This window comes from Delphinus delphis, chromosome 20 (assembly GCF_949987515.2).
Source record: "Delphinus delphis chromosome 20, mDelDel1.2, whole genome shotgun sequence".
Lineage (NCBI taxonomy): Eukaryota > Metazoa > Chordata > Mammalia > Artiodactyla > Delphinidae > Delphinus > Delphinus delphis.
Window position 1 is genome coordinate 10,698,533 of NC_082702.1, and position 18,522 is coordinate 10,717,054.

The window sequence follows — 18,522 nt, forward strand, 5'->3', positions numbered from 1 at the left end:
GGTACTTACTTTTAAAATTTTAGTTATACTATAAGACACACAGGCACTTTCCATCTGTCGTGCTATTCACTGCTCTAAGAGGGGCTTGGAATCATCTTCACTGTCAACATGAAGATAAGAGGTTCATGTAAGTTGAAGACCTGTTCAAGTTCCTACAGTAGGCAAGTATCTGGCCAACTCCAAAGCCTTTGCTTCTGGATTAAGAGTATCAGGTGTACCATTTGGGTGGAAAGAAGGGCAGAAAAAACCCCAAACACACAGACAAACAAAAAACAAACCAGAGTTCTCATTCAGAGACCAAGACTTGAAGTTGTGATGTTCAGAGCTCCAGCCAGAACAAATACACTGTTGAGCAGGTCTTCATATAGAAATTTTAAATTTCCCTATAGCAAAAAATTAAAAGACAAATAGCAAGGTAGAAAGAAAAATCTTTATAACATACATGGAAGAAAAGACCTTACTATTCCCAAATGAATGAATGTTATTACAAAACAAGAAATAGAGATGACCAGCAAACCTATGAAAAGGGAATGATCTTCATTACTAATCAACTTTGTGAAAAAAATTTTTTTTGCCGCACCGGGTGGGATCTTAGTTCCCTGACCAGGGATCGAACCTGTGCCCCTTGCAGTGGAAGCACGGATTCTTAACCACTGGACCGCCAGGGAAGTTCCGTGAAAATTTTTTGAGATAACTAGTTTTTACTTCCCAAATTGACTTCTGAGATTATCAAAGATTTTTTCTTTTTAATATTCATGTCCATTGTTGGCCAGGGTATAGAGGTTTAGGGATTTATACTTTCTTGGAAGCAGAATAAGTTAAGAAAAATCTTTTTGGAGGAAACATCTGCCATTATGGTTTCAAAACTTTAAAGTTTGTTATTCTTCAACATTACCATTTCTACTTTTTGTAATTTATTTTAAGGAGATAGCCAGCAGAGTTCCAGGGACTAAGGTCTATATGGAAAGATTTTTTTTGCAACATTGTTTATAATAAGTAATCTAAAACTAAGCATGCATTATTTGGATCAGTTCACTATATTCTCAGTCATCAATTTCTTGAATTACTATGCAGCCCTGAAGTGGGATGCCAGAAATCGTCGTCGTCGTCGTCATCATCATCATCTTCCATCATCATCACAATAATAGTTATCATTTATTGGGTACTTACTATGTACCAGTCACTGGTCCTGAGTGCTTTACCTATAGTCACTCGTTTTATTACCAGTACCCTAAGGTACAGTTATCAGCCTGCAAATGAAGAGAGGATGAGGATCAAGTCCAAGGTCCCACAGCAGAGCATCCTGAGGTGAACACAGGCATTCAGGCTCCAGGGCTGCGCCCATAAATGCTGCACATCTAGATGGGGCACAGAGGAGGAGCTACATACTCGAACAGTAAGGGTGACTCGTGCCCTGTAAGATCAGCACATTAAATAAGTGGTGTAAGCGTATAAAAGAGGGAAAACAGACTCCATCACACGCTGGTGGAACTAAAGCTTTTCTAGCAGCCCACGCGATGCACCAGAGTTCCAGGGACTTACCTATAGGAGTACTAACAAAAGGCAGCAATTTAAAGTGCAAGGATTTCTTTTCCTGCAGCCCTTCTGGTGGATGGAATTGGCAGTGTGAAAAGCAAACAGCAGGCAGCTACTGAAATTTGACTCGGTCCCTGGGAATCCGGAACAGCTTCCCATTCTTGACACTTTCTCAGTGCTGCCCCTCTTCCATAAACATAGTCTGTGTGTGTTTGGTATTGTAGGAGCCAGTGTCCTTCAAGGACGTGGCCGTGGTCTTCACCGAGGGGGAGCTGGGGCTGCTGGACTCTGCCCAGAGGAAGCTGTACCGAGACGTGATGCTGGAGAACTTCCGGAACCTGCTCTCAGTGGGTGAGGATGGGCGCCCTCTGTGACGCAGTGTCAGCCTCCTGGGGTGTCTTTGTGTGCGTAGTTGCTTGAAGCTCTGGGACTCCTAAAATCATTCTTTGAGCTTGGGTACCTGGGAGTCCTAATAATCCCTGTGCAGCAGAGACAAGATGTTTCTGATGTTTCTGTCCAGGAAAGCAATCTGTCCTTTGAACTATAAATGGGCAGCTTGTGGTGCTGCCCCACTGGTTTGTCATAAAATCAGTTTAGTGAGTTGCTCCAGCTTCTTTGTCTTTCAGGGTTCCGGTAACTGTAGTTGTTTTTGTTTTTGGTTTTTTTTTGGTGTGGGGGGGGGGCACCACACCACACGGCTTGCGGGATCTTAGTTCCCTGACCAGGGATTGAACCTAGGCCTTCATCAGTGAAAGCACCGAGTCCTAACCACTGGACCGCCAGGGAATTCCCACTGTAGTTGTTTATAAATGTGATTTTTCACAGGTATTTTGTTTTTTGCTTTAACGATGTATTTGTAAATAACTTCAGACTTACAGAAAATTTGCAAAAGTAAAAGTATAGAACAAGAACACCCATACAGCTTTCACCTAGATTCACCTATAGTAACATTTTACCCCATTTAAATTTTATCATTTATGTGCGTGTTCTTTCTCTCTCCATAAATATTTATGTATATGTATGAAAACATATGTATATACCTAATTTTTTTCTGAACCATTTGAGGGTAATTTACGTACACCATGGCCCTATTATCTCTAAATACTTCCGTGTACATGCAGAGTTCAGGAATCCCAAGGCTCCCCTTACTCTGACACCAGTTGCAAGCTCGGGGGATCCCCTGAGCCTCAGTAGTTTGCTAGAACTCTCAGAAGCCACTAAAAGCTGTTATACTCACAGCTACACTTTATTACATGGAAAGGATACAGGATAAAATCAGCCGAGAGAAGAGATGCCTGGGGCAGAGTCCAGGGGAGTTTCCAGCACAAACTCCCAGCTGTCCTCTCCCAGTGGAGTCGTGGACAGCACTCAGTCTCCCCATCGGTGACGGGTGACCGTACATGCGGAGTGTTGCCCACCAGGGAGGCTCACACAAACCTTGGTGTCCAGAGCTTTGATTGCGGCTTGGTCACATAGATGTGGTTGGGCACCTACGTGGCTGACTTTGGTTTCCATCCGCCCCCTCACTCCCAGAAATCAAGCTGATACACATGGCCTAAAGGCTCCACCATAAATCACATTGTTAAACTCTCTGGTGCGGCCCAGGGCCTCCAGGTAAAAAAAGACACTCTTATCAGGCAGTACATGGCCAGTGCTTAGAGATCATCTCCCAAGAGCTGAGGGCAAAAGCCAGACCTCTCTTTGGGCAAGGTTAATACTTCACTGAACAGTATATTTGGTAGAAATAGGAATATTCTCTTACATATCCCCAGTGCAGATATAGTCCTTTTATCCAATCTATCATTTATACCCTAATTTTATCAGTGGAGCCAATTATATAACTTAAAGCATATTTTTCTCTCTCCAGGGCAAGATCCAACCTAGGGTCTAGTCTAGCTCTCAGTGTTTCTTTAGCCTCCTTTAATATGGAGCATTTTCACAGCATTGCTTTGCCTTTTAAGACTGTGACTTTTTAAGGAATACTGCTACTCCCTCCCCCATTTTTAATAGAGCATTCCTAGTATTTCCTCATAATTAGATTCAGATGATCCATTCTGGCTGGACCTCTGCAGTTGGTAGTGGTGTGCCCTTTTGAGGGTATCACATCTAGAGACACACCATCTGTCCCTCGTTAGTGATGCTAATTTTCATCACCCTGTCAAGATGTCCAATTTCTCCACTGTAAGATTACTGCTTTGTTTCCTCTTGCAGTCACAAGGCAACACTTTTTAAGACCACACAAACATTTCCCTATAGACTTAGCATCCATTGATGATTCTTGCCGTATCCAGTCTTTACCATGATAGTTACCAAATGATGATTTTCTGACTTCGTGCTTCCTTCACACGTAGCAGTGAGCACTTGGCATTCTACAGAAAGCAAGAGCCCCTCTCTCTTAACCATTTATTTATTATTTGTAGGGACTTGTGAATTCTCTTATAAAAATGATCTGTAATTTATTACTGTAATAATTATCTTGCTAAAGTTGTTCCAAATTTGACCCCTTTAAGCTGACTCCTTGCCCTTGTAATATGCCCCCAGCCTTTTTTTGAGCACTGTCTTATTTGGGAGCATAGCATGCTGTCTTAGGCTCATCCTGTACTTTGCCCCAGCTCTGGAATCATATATTTCATTTATTGGGGAATGGTACTTAACACCAAGGTCTGGATGCTAGGGATTGTCCTTGCCACTGTGGTTTCTTTGTTTCCTGGTCTCAGGGTTTAGAGCTAAGAGGTAGGGGTGTGTCTGTGTGTGTGTATATTCATATACATACACATATACATGCACACATATTGATATAAATATGTATACATATGAATAGCTATTCAGTTTCATTCAAAATAAGAGAGATTATACTGAAACACCGTTTTTCATCCATGAGATTAGCAAAAATTCAAAAACATAACACTGTATTTTGGGGGCAAAGCTGTGGGGAATAAAACACTTTCATGCATTGAAAGTAGGAGTGCAACTCGATACCACCCCTAAGGAGAGGAATTTGACAATATCTAACAGAACTATGGAGTTATCTTTTCCCAGTTCACTTGTAGGAATTTTCCCTAAAGATAACAAAGTGCAAAAGAGCATTAATAGTGTACTAGTTTGTGTAAGAAGGAAGGGAAAATAAGTAAATATATGAATATCTGCCGACCTTTATAAGAAGAAACACAGGAAGGATTAATCAGGAAATCATTAGTTTCTTATAAGTGGGTGGAAGTTAATAGTGTGGAAGGGATGTTTGAGAGAGTTACACTTGTCTGAATACACCTTTTTATCTAGTTTGGACTTCTGAAAATATGTTGGTTCAACACATTCTGAAGAGTAAATCAAATAAGAAGGCAAAGGGATGATAATCTAAAAGAAAAATGAATTGTATTTGAAATTAATACCTTAACCACAATGAACAGAGAAAAGAAAGAATTCATGGAAGTAGCTAAGGAACACAGTGTATAACTCTATACCCTTAGTTTTAGGTACAGTGGGAGGGGGATGGGAGAATGATTTGCAATCCTGAACACTTTTTAGTGGATTTGCTTTGATATGGAATAAGCAATTCTGAGACTATTTTAGATGTACTACAGGTGCCAAGGCCATTCAGTGGAGAAAGTATCATCTTTTCAACAGATGGTGCTGAAGCATTTGGACTTCTGTATGCATATATTTGCATGCCTCACATCTACCAAAAAATTAACTCATGATGAATAAGAGACATAATGTAAAATGTAAATTTTAGAAAGAAACACAGGAGAAAATCTTCATGACCGTGGGTTAGGCAAAGAGGTCTTAGATATGATCCCCAAAACATGATTCAGAAAAGAAAAAAAGAAAAAAACCACACAAGTGGGACTTGGTCAAAATTTAAAACTTTTGCTGTCCTCGCCTTTTTGCAGGGAATCAGCCCTTCAAACCGGAGCTTATATTCCAGCTGGAGAGAGAAGAAGAGCTTTTGATGATGGAGACGGAGACCCAGAGAGAAGGGTGTTCAGGTGAGAACCATCCAGCAGTGACCCAGAAGCCAGAGAGCCCCTCCTGAAACATGAGTCAGAAAATGTCAGGCCCTGAGGTGTCTGTCCCCTCACCCCCTCTAGCTTTCCATATTCTAGCTCATTCATCCTGTCCCAGCTGCACTGGCCCATTGCTGCCCATCAGACCTGTCAGAATTCTGCTTCTGCTTCAGGTTACTTGGCTTGCTTTGCTCTGTGCCGTGACTGAGTGAATCGGTTAATGCACGTGTGGTCTTTCACTGTCTTCGGTCCTCCTTGAGGCAGCTAATAGGTATAGAATAAATCAGTGTGATGGAGGGATACTCCAGAGTATTGTTTGTCAACTGATGAATGCCTGTCCTAATTCTGTTCAGGTGTCCTTGAGTATTCATGGATAGGTAGCCATTATTCCTAAAAGATGAATAGCCAGTCAGCTAAAGGAAATATCAAAAATGATCAATGCCGGGCTTCCCTGGTGGCGCAGTGGTTGAGAGTCCACCTGCCGATGCAGGGGACACGGGTTCATGCCCCGGTCCGGGAAGATCCCACATGCCGTGGAGCGGATGGGCCCGTGAGCCATGGCCGCTGGGCCTGTGCGTCTGGAGCCTGTGCTCCGCAACGGGAGAGGCCACAACAGTGAAAGGCCCACGTAATGCAAAAAAAAAAAAAAAAAAAAAAGATCAAGGCCAACATTATAATTGACCCTTCCCATGCAGTAATTTCAAGTGAGACACTCTTGCATTAACTTCCTCATTCAGATGCCCAGCTCTTTATCTTCCCATTCTGTCCTCTCTTCTCACTGTTGCATCCCCTAACACCTAAACACTCTCTTGACCTAGCTACGGTTTTTTTAAAAAATTTTATTCAATTTACTTAAATTAAAAAAAAAAACAGTTCACCTATTTTTCCCATTCCCCAACCGCTGCCTCTTGCAACCAACAGTCTGTTCTCTGTATCTGTGAGCTTGGTTGGTTTTGTGTGTTTGTTGTGGGGTGGGGGGTGGTGACTTTAAGTTCCACATATAACAGAGATTGAGCGGCATTTGTCTTCAAATACCTCAAGGTCTACCCGTATTGTTGCAAATGGCAAGATTTCATTTTTATTTATGGCTGAATTTTCTTTATCCATTCATCCATCAGTGGACACTTAGATTGTTTCCTTATCTTGACTATTGTAAATAATGCTGCAGTGTACATGGGGGTGCATATATTTTTTCTTTTTTTTGTATGAATTTATTTATTTATTTTGCGCTGCGTTGGGTCTTTGTTGCCGTGCACGGGCTTTCTCTAGTTGCTGTGAGAGGGGGTTACTCTTCGTTGTGGTGTATGGGCTTCTCATTGCGGTGGCTTCTCTTTGTTGCGGAGCACAGGCTGTAGGCGCGTGAGCTTCAGTAGTTGTGGCACGCAAGCTCAGTAGTTGTGGCTCGTGGGCTCTAGAGCACAGACTCAGTAGTTGTGGCGCACGGGCTTAGTTACTCCACGGCATGTGGAATCTTCCCGGACTGGGGCACGAACCCGTGTACTCTGCATCGGCAGGCGGACTCTCGGCCACTGCACCACCAGGGAAGCCCGGCAGGTGGATTCTTAATCACTGTGCCACCAGGGAAGCCCCATATATCTTTTCGAGTTACTGTTTTCGTTTTCTTCAGATAAATGCACAGAAGTAGAATTGCTGAATCATATGATAGTTCTATTTTTAATTTTTTGAGGACCCTCCATACTGATTTCCATAGTGGCTGCACCAACTTCCATTCCCACCAGTAGTGTACAAGGGCTCGCTCTCCTCCACATCCTTGCCACCATTTGTTATCTCTTGTCTTTTTGATAACAGACATCCTAACAGGTGGGAGGTGATAATCTCATTGTGGATTTGATTTGCATTTCCCTGATGATTAATGTTGTGGAGCATCTTTTTATGAACCTGTTGGCCATCTGTATGTCTTCTTTGGGAAAATGTCTATTCTGGTCTTCTGCCCATTTTTTAAATCAGATCGTTTGGTTTTTGCTATTGAATTGTATGAGTTCTTTCTATATTTTGGATATAACCCCTTATCAAATATATGATTTGCACATATTTTTCTCCCATTCAGTAGTTTGCCTTTTAGTTTTATTGTTGGTTTTCTTAGCTGTGCAGAAGCTTCTTAGTTTGACTGTAGCCCCACTTGTTTATTTTTGCTTTTGTTTCTTTTGCTTTTGATGAAGGATAAAATGATTTTTGTCCTTCATTTTGTTAATGTGGTGTATCACACGTACTGATTTGCAGATGTCAAACCATCCTTGCATCCCTACAATAAATCCCATTTGATTTTGGTGTATGACCCTTTTAATGTGTTGTTGAATTCAGTTTGCTAATATTTTGTTTAGGATTTTTACATTATGTTCATCAGAGATATTGGCCTGTAATTTTCTTTTTGAAGTGGTACTTCCAAGTTGGACATATATGCGAGTCCAAACATTTTAGTAATGTTTTTGAGTCCTCAGACCCTGGTGTCAGAAGCCATGGTCACACCTGTGTAGCCAAGGATGCTCCTGGGTGAGAAGGAAAGTCAACTGAAAATTTCAAAACAAATTACTTCACTTCTATAATTTTTTGTTTCCATCTCAGTTAACATTCAGAGTCATAACAGGAATATACTCTCTAGAGCAGAGGTCAGCAAAGTTTTTCTCTAAAGGTCCAGATAGTGAATATTTTAGGCTTTGCTGGCCATACGTGGTCTCTGTCACATATTCTTCTTTGTTTTTTCTTACACCATTTAAAAAAATGTAAAATCTATTCTTGTTCTTAAGCTACACAAAAACAGGGCTAGGGCCATAGTGTGCCAGTCCCCCTGCCTGATAGCATCAGTAGGAATGTAATGTCATATTTTAAAATATCTTTTTATTTAATTTTTTACATATACTAACATGTATATACCTTATATTAATGCAAAATTTTGAAAATGTACCTTCTTATTTTTAATATACTAATTTTTCTCCTTCATGGTACCTTGAGCAAGAAATCCCTCCCAATCTGAGATTATCTCTTCTTAAAAATAATCATCATTACATAATCCAATATGTGGCTATAACATGCATCATTTACCCATTTTTTAATTGATGGGCATTCATTTCTCTGCCGTCTCCCTTGTTTTTTTACTACTAATATAGAAAGTACAGCAATAAAAACCCCAATCCAAATGTCGTTGGGTACTAGTGATTTTATTTCTGTGGAATAAATTACCTGGTGACTCAGAGATTCAAACAGAAAAACCATCCTACTGAGCTGTTTTTTTTTGGCTGCGTCGGGTCTTAGTTGAGGCACATGGGATCTTTGTTGAAGCATGCGGGATATTTTCATTATGGCGCAGTCTCTTCGTTGCAGTGCTCAGGCTTCCCTCTGGTTGTAGTGTGCGGGTTTTCTCTCTAGTTGTGGCGTGCGGGCTCCAGGGTGCGTGGGCTCCAGAGCACGGCTCCATAGCTTACTGCACGCGGGTTCTCTCATTGAGGCGGGTTCTCTCATTGAGGCGGGTTCTCTCATTGAGGCGGGTTCTCATGTGAGCTCAGTAGTTGTGGCTCACAGGCATAGTTGCCCCACGGCATGTGGGATCTTAGGTCCCTGACCGGGATCGAACCCACGTCCCCTGCATTGGAAGGTGGATTCTTTACCACTGGACCACCAGGGAAGTCCCCTTACTGAGCTTTAACTTTGGAGTTGTAACCAAGAGAGACATAATTATCCCCATTGACTTTCCTGCAGCCTCTAGGAGCTGATTTAATTGACGTGGGCAAAGAAATATTTTTAAAATGATAGTCTTAAAACCACTCTGTTAGCAGAAGAACTATCTCAGTTTCCACTAGGAAAGAGAATGATGTCAATAAATAATGGCTTCTTTTTTTTTTGGCTGTATTGGGTCTTCGTTGCTGCGCATGGGCTTTCTTTAGTTGTGGTGAGTGGGGGCTACTCTTCATTGCAGTGAGTGGGCTCTAGGTACATGGGAGTAGTGGCATGTGGGCTCAGTAGTTGTGGCTCACAGGCTCTAGAGCGCAGGCTCAGTAGTTGTGGCACACGGCCTTTGTTGCTCCGCAACATGTGAAATCTTCCTGGACCAGGGCTCGAACCATGTGCCCTGCATTGGCAGGTGGATCCCTAACCACTGCGCCACCAGGGAAGTCCCAATAATGGCTTCTTAACTGTCCATCTCCTTGCAAGATGTTCCAAGTCGCAACCCATCCATCTCTCCCAAAGTCATCATCTGCATAAATTTCCTAGTTTTTTTTCAGGCCAGGCAAGGAAGATTCAAGGTGAGAAAAACAAGAGTTAGGAAGACCAGCCCCTGTCTTTCTTTTCATCCCCTATTCAAAAATAAGTATCTATTTCTTCATCTTTATTTTGTACACATTAGCCATTAAATAAACAAATGTTAATGTAGATTTTAGACAGTTTTCAAGCCTTCATCCCCCTAAAGATCTAGTGTATAATTTCCAACTGGTGACCATTATAACCTGAAAAAAGTTGTACTCTCAGGTTTCATACATCCTGAGGGAAAGAAAGAATATATCTCAAGTGGTAATTTGTTCCCAGTATTTTGAAACTTCAGTCCATGTAGGCATGAAACTAAGAGGTACAAACCTACCTATTGATATTTTTCCAAGTTTCCGTATTTGAACTTTGCATTTGAGCCTTACAGTTGTTTCATTACAAACTTTATACCTTCCTCAACTATTTACACCAGTGGTTTTCATACTTTTTTGGCCATGGCCTTCAGTATGTAATGTAACCCAGTACAGACCTAGGTGTGTATACATACCTGCAAGTCTGAAACAAGCATTTATGCACTGATACCCTGACATGCAGTGCAACTGTGATATTTTCTGTCCTTTTTAAAATTGCATGTCACAATCTATTCAATTGATCTTAAGCCTCACTAATCGTTTCCCACCATTAGTGTTCTTGTGCTCTTATAGGCTATTCATTCCAAATACATCCAGTAATATTCCATAATCTGTTTTCAGCCTTCTCTGCCAGTGATTAAATTTTGTCTTCTATTGGAAAGTGATAAGAAAAATAATTTTACTTGGAGTGAAAAAGATGATTTGTAGTCCATGTTTACATAAAATCAGCTTGTCAGTCCACATAAGTAAAATCTGTTTCATGGAATTGCCTGATTAATTTGATCAGAGGTGCAGAGTCCACAGCCTTTTAGAGCCACCTGCACCTGTTGCTGACATGAGGCTTCATGATCCCCAGGGGCTCTGAAAGGTGATCCTTTACCAACACTATACCTTAATGCTGCTGACTGCCACTGGTGCGATCTGAAACTCCCAGCAGGGATGGAAAGGGAAGTTTCTGGTCCGTAGAGCCAGGCAAGCATCATTGCTGTATAAACCAAGGGCTTCTGGGCTTTTTTTTTTCCCCATAGCAGATTATTCCTGTTTTTCATTTCCAGTGTCATCTCTAATTATAGCAAAACCATCTACTTCATTAACCAGGAGATACTTGCTTTTAGTAATCTCCTTCTTTCAAGTAATAAGGTGTTTCCTGCAAATTATCTTGCTTTTTCTTCTCTTTCCTTGGTAGTTTGCTGGTTCCAGCTAGATCTGAATACATTCCTGTCAGTAGTTCTCACGTAGCTGTTCTCAGCTATTTCCTTTGTTAATTTTAATTCCTTTATGGCTTAATTAGAATATCAAACATCACTGGGTTAAGAGTTTTCGAAGTTGTAACTTAACCTATATGTTAACCTTAACTAAACCTTAAGTTTTAATGCAACCTTTTATAAATACCTTATGATGTCTTACACATGCCAATCATGTTGATCTAGCATTACAATTCCTTGCCAGAATTTCCTTTTTAATAGAAAACTTACTACATTTGCATTAACTAACTGCAGACATAAAGTACATATGGGTAAAATAGCATGTTAATAAAATATGACCCATCTGTTTTTTAAATTATACATATGTTTAATTACTTTTTTCTTATAATTTTTAGATTACTTTTTTGATCATTTACAGTGGTGACATCTGATCTCAGGCTGTGATAGGCTGGCCATTTTATGCTAGAATAGTCTTTGTTTTCTGCATTTCACTTCTTCTGTCTCCACCCCACATAACCCTGTTCTTGTTTTCAAACAGGCAGATCTCGGAGATATTGCAGGTTCAGTTCCAGAGCACTGCAATAAAGCAAATATTGCATATAAAGCAAGTCACAAATTTTTTGGTTTCCTAGTGCATATAAAAGTCATGTTTATACTATACTGTAGTTTACTAAGTGTGCAATAGCATTATGCTAAAAAAACAATTCACATACCTTAACTAAAAAATACTTTATTGCTAAAAAATGCTAACCATCATCTGAGCCTTCAGTGAGTCATAGTAGTAACATCAAAGATCACAGATAACCATGACAAATATAATAATGAAAAAGTTTGAAATATTGTGAGAATTACCAAAATGTAACACAGAGACATGAAATGAGCAAATTCTGTTGGAAAAATAGTGCCAGTAGGCTTGCTCAACATAGGGTTGCCTTCAATTTGTAAGAAACTCTACCTGTGAAGCACAATAAAGCAAAGCACAATAAAACAAGGTACGGAGTATATTTTTCCCTGTAGACTGAGTTAAAATGGCTTCTAAAGTGATAGCTTTGTGGCATAGAGTTGGATGTTGTAGCCATTGTTAATGTACTTGATTAGAAAGAACTCTTCTTCTCAAGCTCACATGGAACATTCACCAAGATAGACCATATTCTGAATCAAAAAACACACCTTAACAAATTTAAAAGAATAGAAATTATGCAGTGCCTGCTCTCAGACTGCAATGGAATTAAACTAGAAGTCAATAAATCAAATAACTGGAAAACCTCAAATGGAGATTAAACAATACACTTCCAAATAACACATGGGTCAAAGAAGAAATCTCAAGAGAAATTTTAAGGTATTTTGAACTACCTGAAAATGAAAACACAACCTACCAAAATTTGTGGGCTGCAGCAAAAGCACTGCTTAGAGGAAAATTTATAGCATTGAATATATGTATTAGAAAAGAAGAAAGGTCTAAAATCAATCATCTAAGCTTCCACCTTAGGAAACTAGAAAAAGAAAAGCAAATTGTAAGCAGAAGAAAAGTAAGTAGAAGACAAGAATAAGAATTGGAAATAAGAAATCAGTAGAGAAAATCAATGAAACCAAAAGCTGGTTCTTTGAAAAGATGCCTAAAATGGATAAGCTTCTTAGCTAGGGTAATTAAGAAAAAGAGACACAAATTACTAATATCACAGAAATGCAAATTACTAATATCAGAAATGAAAGAGGGAACATGACTGCAGAACCTGTGGGCATTAAAAGAATAAAAAAGGAATACTATGAACAAACACTATGCCCACAAATTTGACAGCCTAGATGAAATAGACCAATTCCTTGAAAGACACATTTGCCAAAAGGAAAGTAAAGCTATTTACTTTATTTGACATGCCTCGTATACTGTGTCCCTTCATTTCATTATTCTATAAAATATTAATATAGTAATTGAAAGCTTTGCTTTTGAGAAACAAAAGACATCACTAGGCATTTTTTAAATTAATTTTTTATTGGAGTATAGTTGGTTGGCGTTTTATTTTTTAAAGTACTACTAAGATGAGTACTCATAGACATGCCATAAAGTGTGACCCTGCAGTCGGTGAACTGCCCCAGATCCTGCTGCCACGCAATCATCAGTGTGGCCTTTTATTTTTAATTTTTTTATACATTGGGCATAGAATGGGGCTACAGGTAAGATTTTATACAAGAAAAACTACACCATTTATTTTCAAAATTAAAAAGACACAATCCACAAGATTCTTGTGACCTTTGCTTTTCTCATCAGCAGGTGATATCTGAGTATAGCCCTACCTCTCATACAGCCTTTCAACATTGCAGTAAAACTGCCATCACCAATTCCTTTCCCATGAAAAATAACTCAACACATATATGCACTTTCAGTTCTGTGAGTGAGAGTGACTCAAGCTGTGATCTATTCATTATGTGCTTATTGAGCAACTACTATTCGCTAGGAGTGTTACAGGCAGTGAGGGTAATGCTGTGTACACAGCGAAGTGCTTGTCCTTGTGGGTAATCCACCCCAGTGTGGAGAGACAGAAAAACACAAAGAATTATTATGTTTGAGGATAATGTTCATGTTATGAAAAGAATCCTCTTTTACTGCTTCCCCCCGACCCCGGATGCTGAAAGAGAATTAACGTACTGCCAAGTATTAGGAGAGTGCACGTTATTACTTCAACCCCGTTGGACCACCGGTCCTCAGGGAGTATACTTCTCACCAGGATATGAAGATCTGTTGCCTGCTGATAATCTGAGCTTTCATAACTAAGGGACAAGCCATTTCCACCCAAACATACCCATCTTCAACTCTTCTGGAGCCTCAAATTCCCTAAACATTAAAGTAATTTTCCAGCAAAATGGTGCAAGCCAAAGTCAATATTCGCTGAGTTTTGTTTGTTTGATAACAGAGGACACCTACTGGTGCCATAAAACTTGCCTATGCTTCCCTCATCCTCCATTTTTTTCTGATGTCTTTGGAGTTGAATTCTGTCACCCGTGTTTTACATTCTGACCTGCACCATAGCCCTTGATAATTGCAAAATATCTTTTGAAAGGAGTTAAAGCTGATAATGGCTTACAGTGACTTAGAAGAGCTTATTAGTCTCATGAAGATAAAGAGCGAATTAGAGATAGGCAGTTTGATGCCTCAAGCATAAAGATCTACTTTTACCTTCATCTGCACAGCATTTAACATGCAGTCTTCTTAAAAACAAACAAAAATGTTACCATGCCCATTACTATCAGGGCAAAAAGCATTTATCCACTTGAAACTATGCTCTTTCCGATTTGAGACTATCCCCTTCTGTTTTCTTGAAATCTCCAGGCAGCCCATGATAATATGTGTATGGTTTAACTAGGCATTTTGAACAGGGCCGCCATCTTCGATGTCCAGGTTGTGTTGCAAAGCCCTGATTTTGAGGCACGCAGATAGCCTGAATTCTGTGGATCCTACTTATATTCCTGGTGTAGCCAAAGATGAGCCATTTTCTAAGTATCATCAGAGGTAGTAACACGAATTTTCCTCCAGTTTATTGAAGTTGCATATCATCATCTAAGTGCAAAATCTTGAAATCTCTGAATAAAAGCGTTCACTGTGTACACGTCTAAAATCTCTTTATTCTTATAGGAACCAAGAGTCAACATAATATGGAAAGTATTCAAGAAGTGGGATTAAGCTGCCTTTCCCCCAAAGAGCTTTCCACCTGGCAGACCTGGCAACAAGGTGCAGGCAGGTTAACTGGGTGTCAAGATTCGATGAAAATTTTTCAAGAGAATATTTCTCAGCTGCAAAAACAAGGCGATTCCCCCTGCCAAGTTTGGGCAGGAATACCAATTCAGATTTCTGAAGATGAGAACTACGTATTGACTCATATAGGAGATGGTTCCCATGACATAAAAAGTCAAGAATTTCCCTCTTGGAGAGCCCAGCATTCCTGGAGGAAAATGTATCTTACAGAGTCACGTAATTATCAGTGTAGATGTCAGAAAATTTCCATGAAAAATGATTTCTGTATGTCTGAAAGTATCAGTTGGATCTCACATCACAATGATAATCTGGGTGTACACAGAACAGAAAAAATCTATAGCTGCCATGACTGTGGAGAAGATGTCATGAAGGTTTCCTTGCTTAATCAAGACTTAATTCAGACAGGGCAAAAGCCCTACCCTGGTAATGAGTACAGAAAAGCCTTCAACAATGACTCCAGTTCTGAAGTTCTTCAGCAGTTACACTTAGAAGGCAAGCCCTGTACCTACAGTCCATGTGGAAAGGACTGTAGTTACAGTTCAGTTCTTCATACTCATCAAAGTGTTTGTAGAGGAGATAACTGTGTTTCTGAGAGTTCACATCTGCAATGCCATCAGAAAGTACAAGCAGAGGAGGTGGCATTTAAATATGAATATGGTGAGAATGTCAATCAGTGTTCCTCTCATAACACATATGAACTCACTCACACAGGAGAGGTGTCCAACAGATGCAACATTTATGAGAAGGGCTTCAGTCATAGCTTAGACCTTAGTAGTAGTTTTAGGGTCCATACTGAGCAGGAGCCCTATGAATTTGAGGAGAATGGGAATGCCTTTAACCAGAATTCTTGCCTTCGAACCCATCAGAAAATCCAAACTGAAGAGAAACTATACACAGATGTGGAGTGTGAGAAAGGTTTCATTTGTAACTCAGATTGTAACATTCAGCACAGAGTTCACGTGGAAGAGATTCCATATAATTCTGAGGTGTGTGGTAATGGCTTCAGTCTGGCCTCACATTTTCAAGACCTTCAGATAGTCCACACTAGGGAACAACCATATAAACATTATACATGTGGTAACAGCTTCAGCCACAATTCATACCTTCAAGGCCATCAGAAAATTCACATTGGAGAGAAACCTTACAAGGGGTGTGGGAACGGCTTCAATTGGAATTCAAAACCTAAAGATCATCAGAGAGTCCACACTGGAGAGAAGCCATACAAATGCAACGCATGTGGTAAAGTCTTCAGTCACAGATCAATTCTTAATGTTCATCAAAGGGTCCACACGGGAGAGAAACCTTTTAAATGTGAGGAGTGTGATAAGGGATTCAGTCGGAGTTCATACCTTCAAGCCCATCAGAGAGTCCACACTGGAGAGAAACCATACAAGTGTGAGGAGTGTGGGAAGGGATTCAGTCGGAGTTCATACCTTCAAGGCCATCAGAGAGTTCACACTGGAGAGAAACCATACAAGTGTGAGGAGTGTGGGAAGGGGTTCAGTCGGAGTTCACACCTTCAAGGCCATCAGAGAGTTCACACTGGAGAAAAGCCATTCAAGTGTGAGGAGTGCGGGAAGGGATTCAGTTGGAGCTTTAATCTTCAAATTCATCAGAGGGTTCACACAGGAGAGAAACCCTATAAGTGTGGAGAATGTGATAAGGGCTTCAGTAAGGCCTCAACTCTTCTGGCCCATCAGAGAGTCCACACAGGAGAGAAGCCATACCAATGTGATGAGTGTGGTAAGAGCTTCAGTCAGAGATCGTACCTTCAAAGCCATCAGAGTGTCCACACTGGCGAGAGACCATATATATGTGAGGTATGTGGGAAGGGCTTCAGTCAGAGAGCATATCTTCAAGGTCATCAGAGAGTCCACACCAGAGTGAAGCCATACAAATGTGAGATGTGTGGGAAGGGCTTTAGTCAGAGCTCACGCCTTGAAGCACATCAGAGGGTCCACACAGGAGGGAAACCGTACAAATGTGAGGTGTGCACAAAGGGTTTCAGTGAAAGTTCACGCCTTCAAGCGCATCAGAGGGTCCACACAGAAGGGAGGCCCTATAAATGTGAACAGTGTGGTAAGGGTTTCAGTGGGTTTTCAAGTCTTCAAGCCCATCACAGAGTCCACACTGGGGAAAAGCCATACAAATGTGAGGTGTGTGGTAAGGGCTTCAGTCAGAGATCAAACCTCCAGGCTCATCAGAGAGTCCACACGGGAGAGAAACCATACAGATGTGATGCGTGTGGTAAGGGTTTCCGTTGGAGCTCAGGTCTTCTAATTCATCAAAGAGTCCATAGTGGTGATACATTCTATAAAAGTGAAGAGTATGGTAAGGATTATCTTTCTTCAGAGAATCCATACAAAAGTGAAATTCTGTAAAATGGTATTCTATTGCGTTCTGAAGTCCTCAAACGAGAGCTGAAATTTTCCGTTCACTCCAGTTCTTAAAGTAGAAAAAGAATTTCTTTCATGAAAAGGTAATGTTTCTGCCCAACATCAACATTCACAATAGTCAGGAGACCACACAGCAGAGACATCTAACGAGAGGGGTTCCATACGGGATTTTGTGAGAACGTTAACATGTCATTGCACGTTACTTTAAGCAGTTGTTGCACTAGGGCTTAAACAAGATACGAGTATAGTCAGGATTTTAACAGAAGCACAGTGATGAGCGTGCCTAAATCCACGTCCACTGGAATGTAAAGTTAACGAGAGAAGGGGCTTCATGCATTGTGAAGTCTCCAAAGCCACGACACTGCATAACTCAATATTAGGTGCTCAGTACTTTTTGTTAAATGACTAAAAGTGTGTAAAGGTATCATGTTTGGAATTTTTATTAAGCTTATTTTCTCCAAAAAGTCATTTAAAAATGTATTTGGAGGAGGAATACTGCAAGTAATGTAAGCACTTCAAGTAAATATTATTTGAAATGTATCAGCAATATCGCTATCTGAAACTACATGAATTTGGTTGTAACCCTTTTGGGAATGGTTCTCTCCATTTGTCCCTTGTGTAAGCAGGGATGAACTGAATTTCTTACCATTTGGTCTCTTTCTCTACAGTATACTATTCATTCAAGTTTAGCTGTGAGTATGTACACCTGTGTGCACTTTAAAGGACAATACAAACTGTTAAAACAATGTTTCTGGTTAACTTTACAAAAATGGAACACTGCATTTCACATAATTGAATTTTTACTCCTGCCCTGTGTGTTAGGACAGAGTTTTACTGTAATATTTGGAAAGTGGCAGAAATGGTTACTAATGACAAATACTTTCTTAATAAATGTCAAAATTACAATACTTGGTTTTTTAGTCTCCATATTTCCATCAAAATCCTTTTGATCTGACTGATTTCTAGGCGTTATAGCCTTTGTCCAATTCAGACCTCCTTAGGCAGGATCTGTGACAAGTTTGGAGGACTTTAATTTTGTCAAGTTTCACATCTCCATACTTCTTCACTCACACAAAGAAAGAAAAATATCAATATTTTTTTATTGAAGTATAGTTGATTTACAATGTTATGTTAATTACTGCTGTACAGCAAAATGATTCAGTTATACATACATATACATTCTATTTTTTATTCTTTTCCATTATGATATATCATAGGATATTGAATATAGTTCTCTGCTATACAGTAGGACCTTATCCATTCTATATATAAAAGCTTATATCT

General features: G+C 40.1%; 1 protein-coding gene across 2 annotated transcripts in view; it reads left to right on the top strand.

Annotated features, from left to right (window-relative positions):
• Window positions 1–18,132, top strand: part of LOC132416234 (zinc finger protein 112-like) — a 30,994-nt gene extending 12,862 nt beyond the window's left edge. For both annotated transcript variants that reach the window (XM_069540158.1, XM_059999541.1), the window contains 3 exons: window positions 1,761–1,887; window positions 5,427–5,522; window positions 14,723–18,132. In XM_069540158.1, the coding sequence (XP_069396259.1) occupies window positions 1,761–1,887; window positions 5,427–5,522; window positions 14,723–17,223 (2,724 nt within the window). In that variant the 3' untranslated portion in view covers window positions 17,224–18,132. The remainder of the gene's footprint in view (window positions 1–1,760; window positions 1,888–5,426; window positions 5,523–14,722) is intronic.
• The last annotated feature ends 390 nt before the right edge of the window (window positions 18,133–18,522 follow it).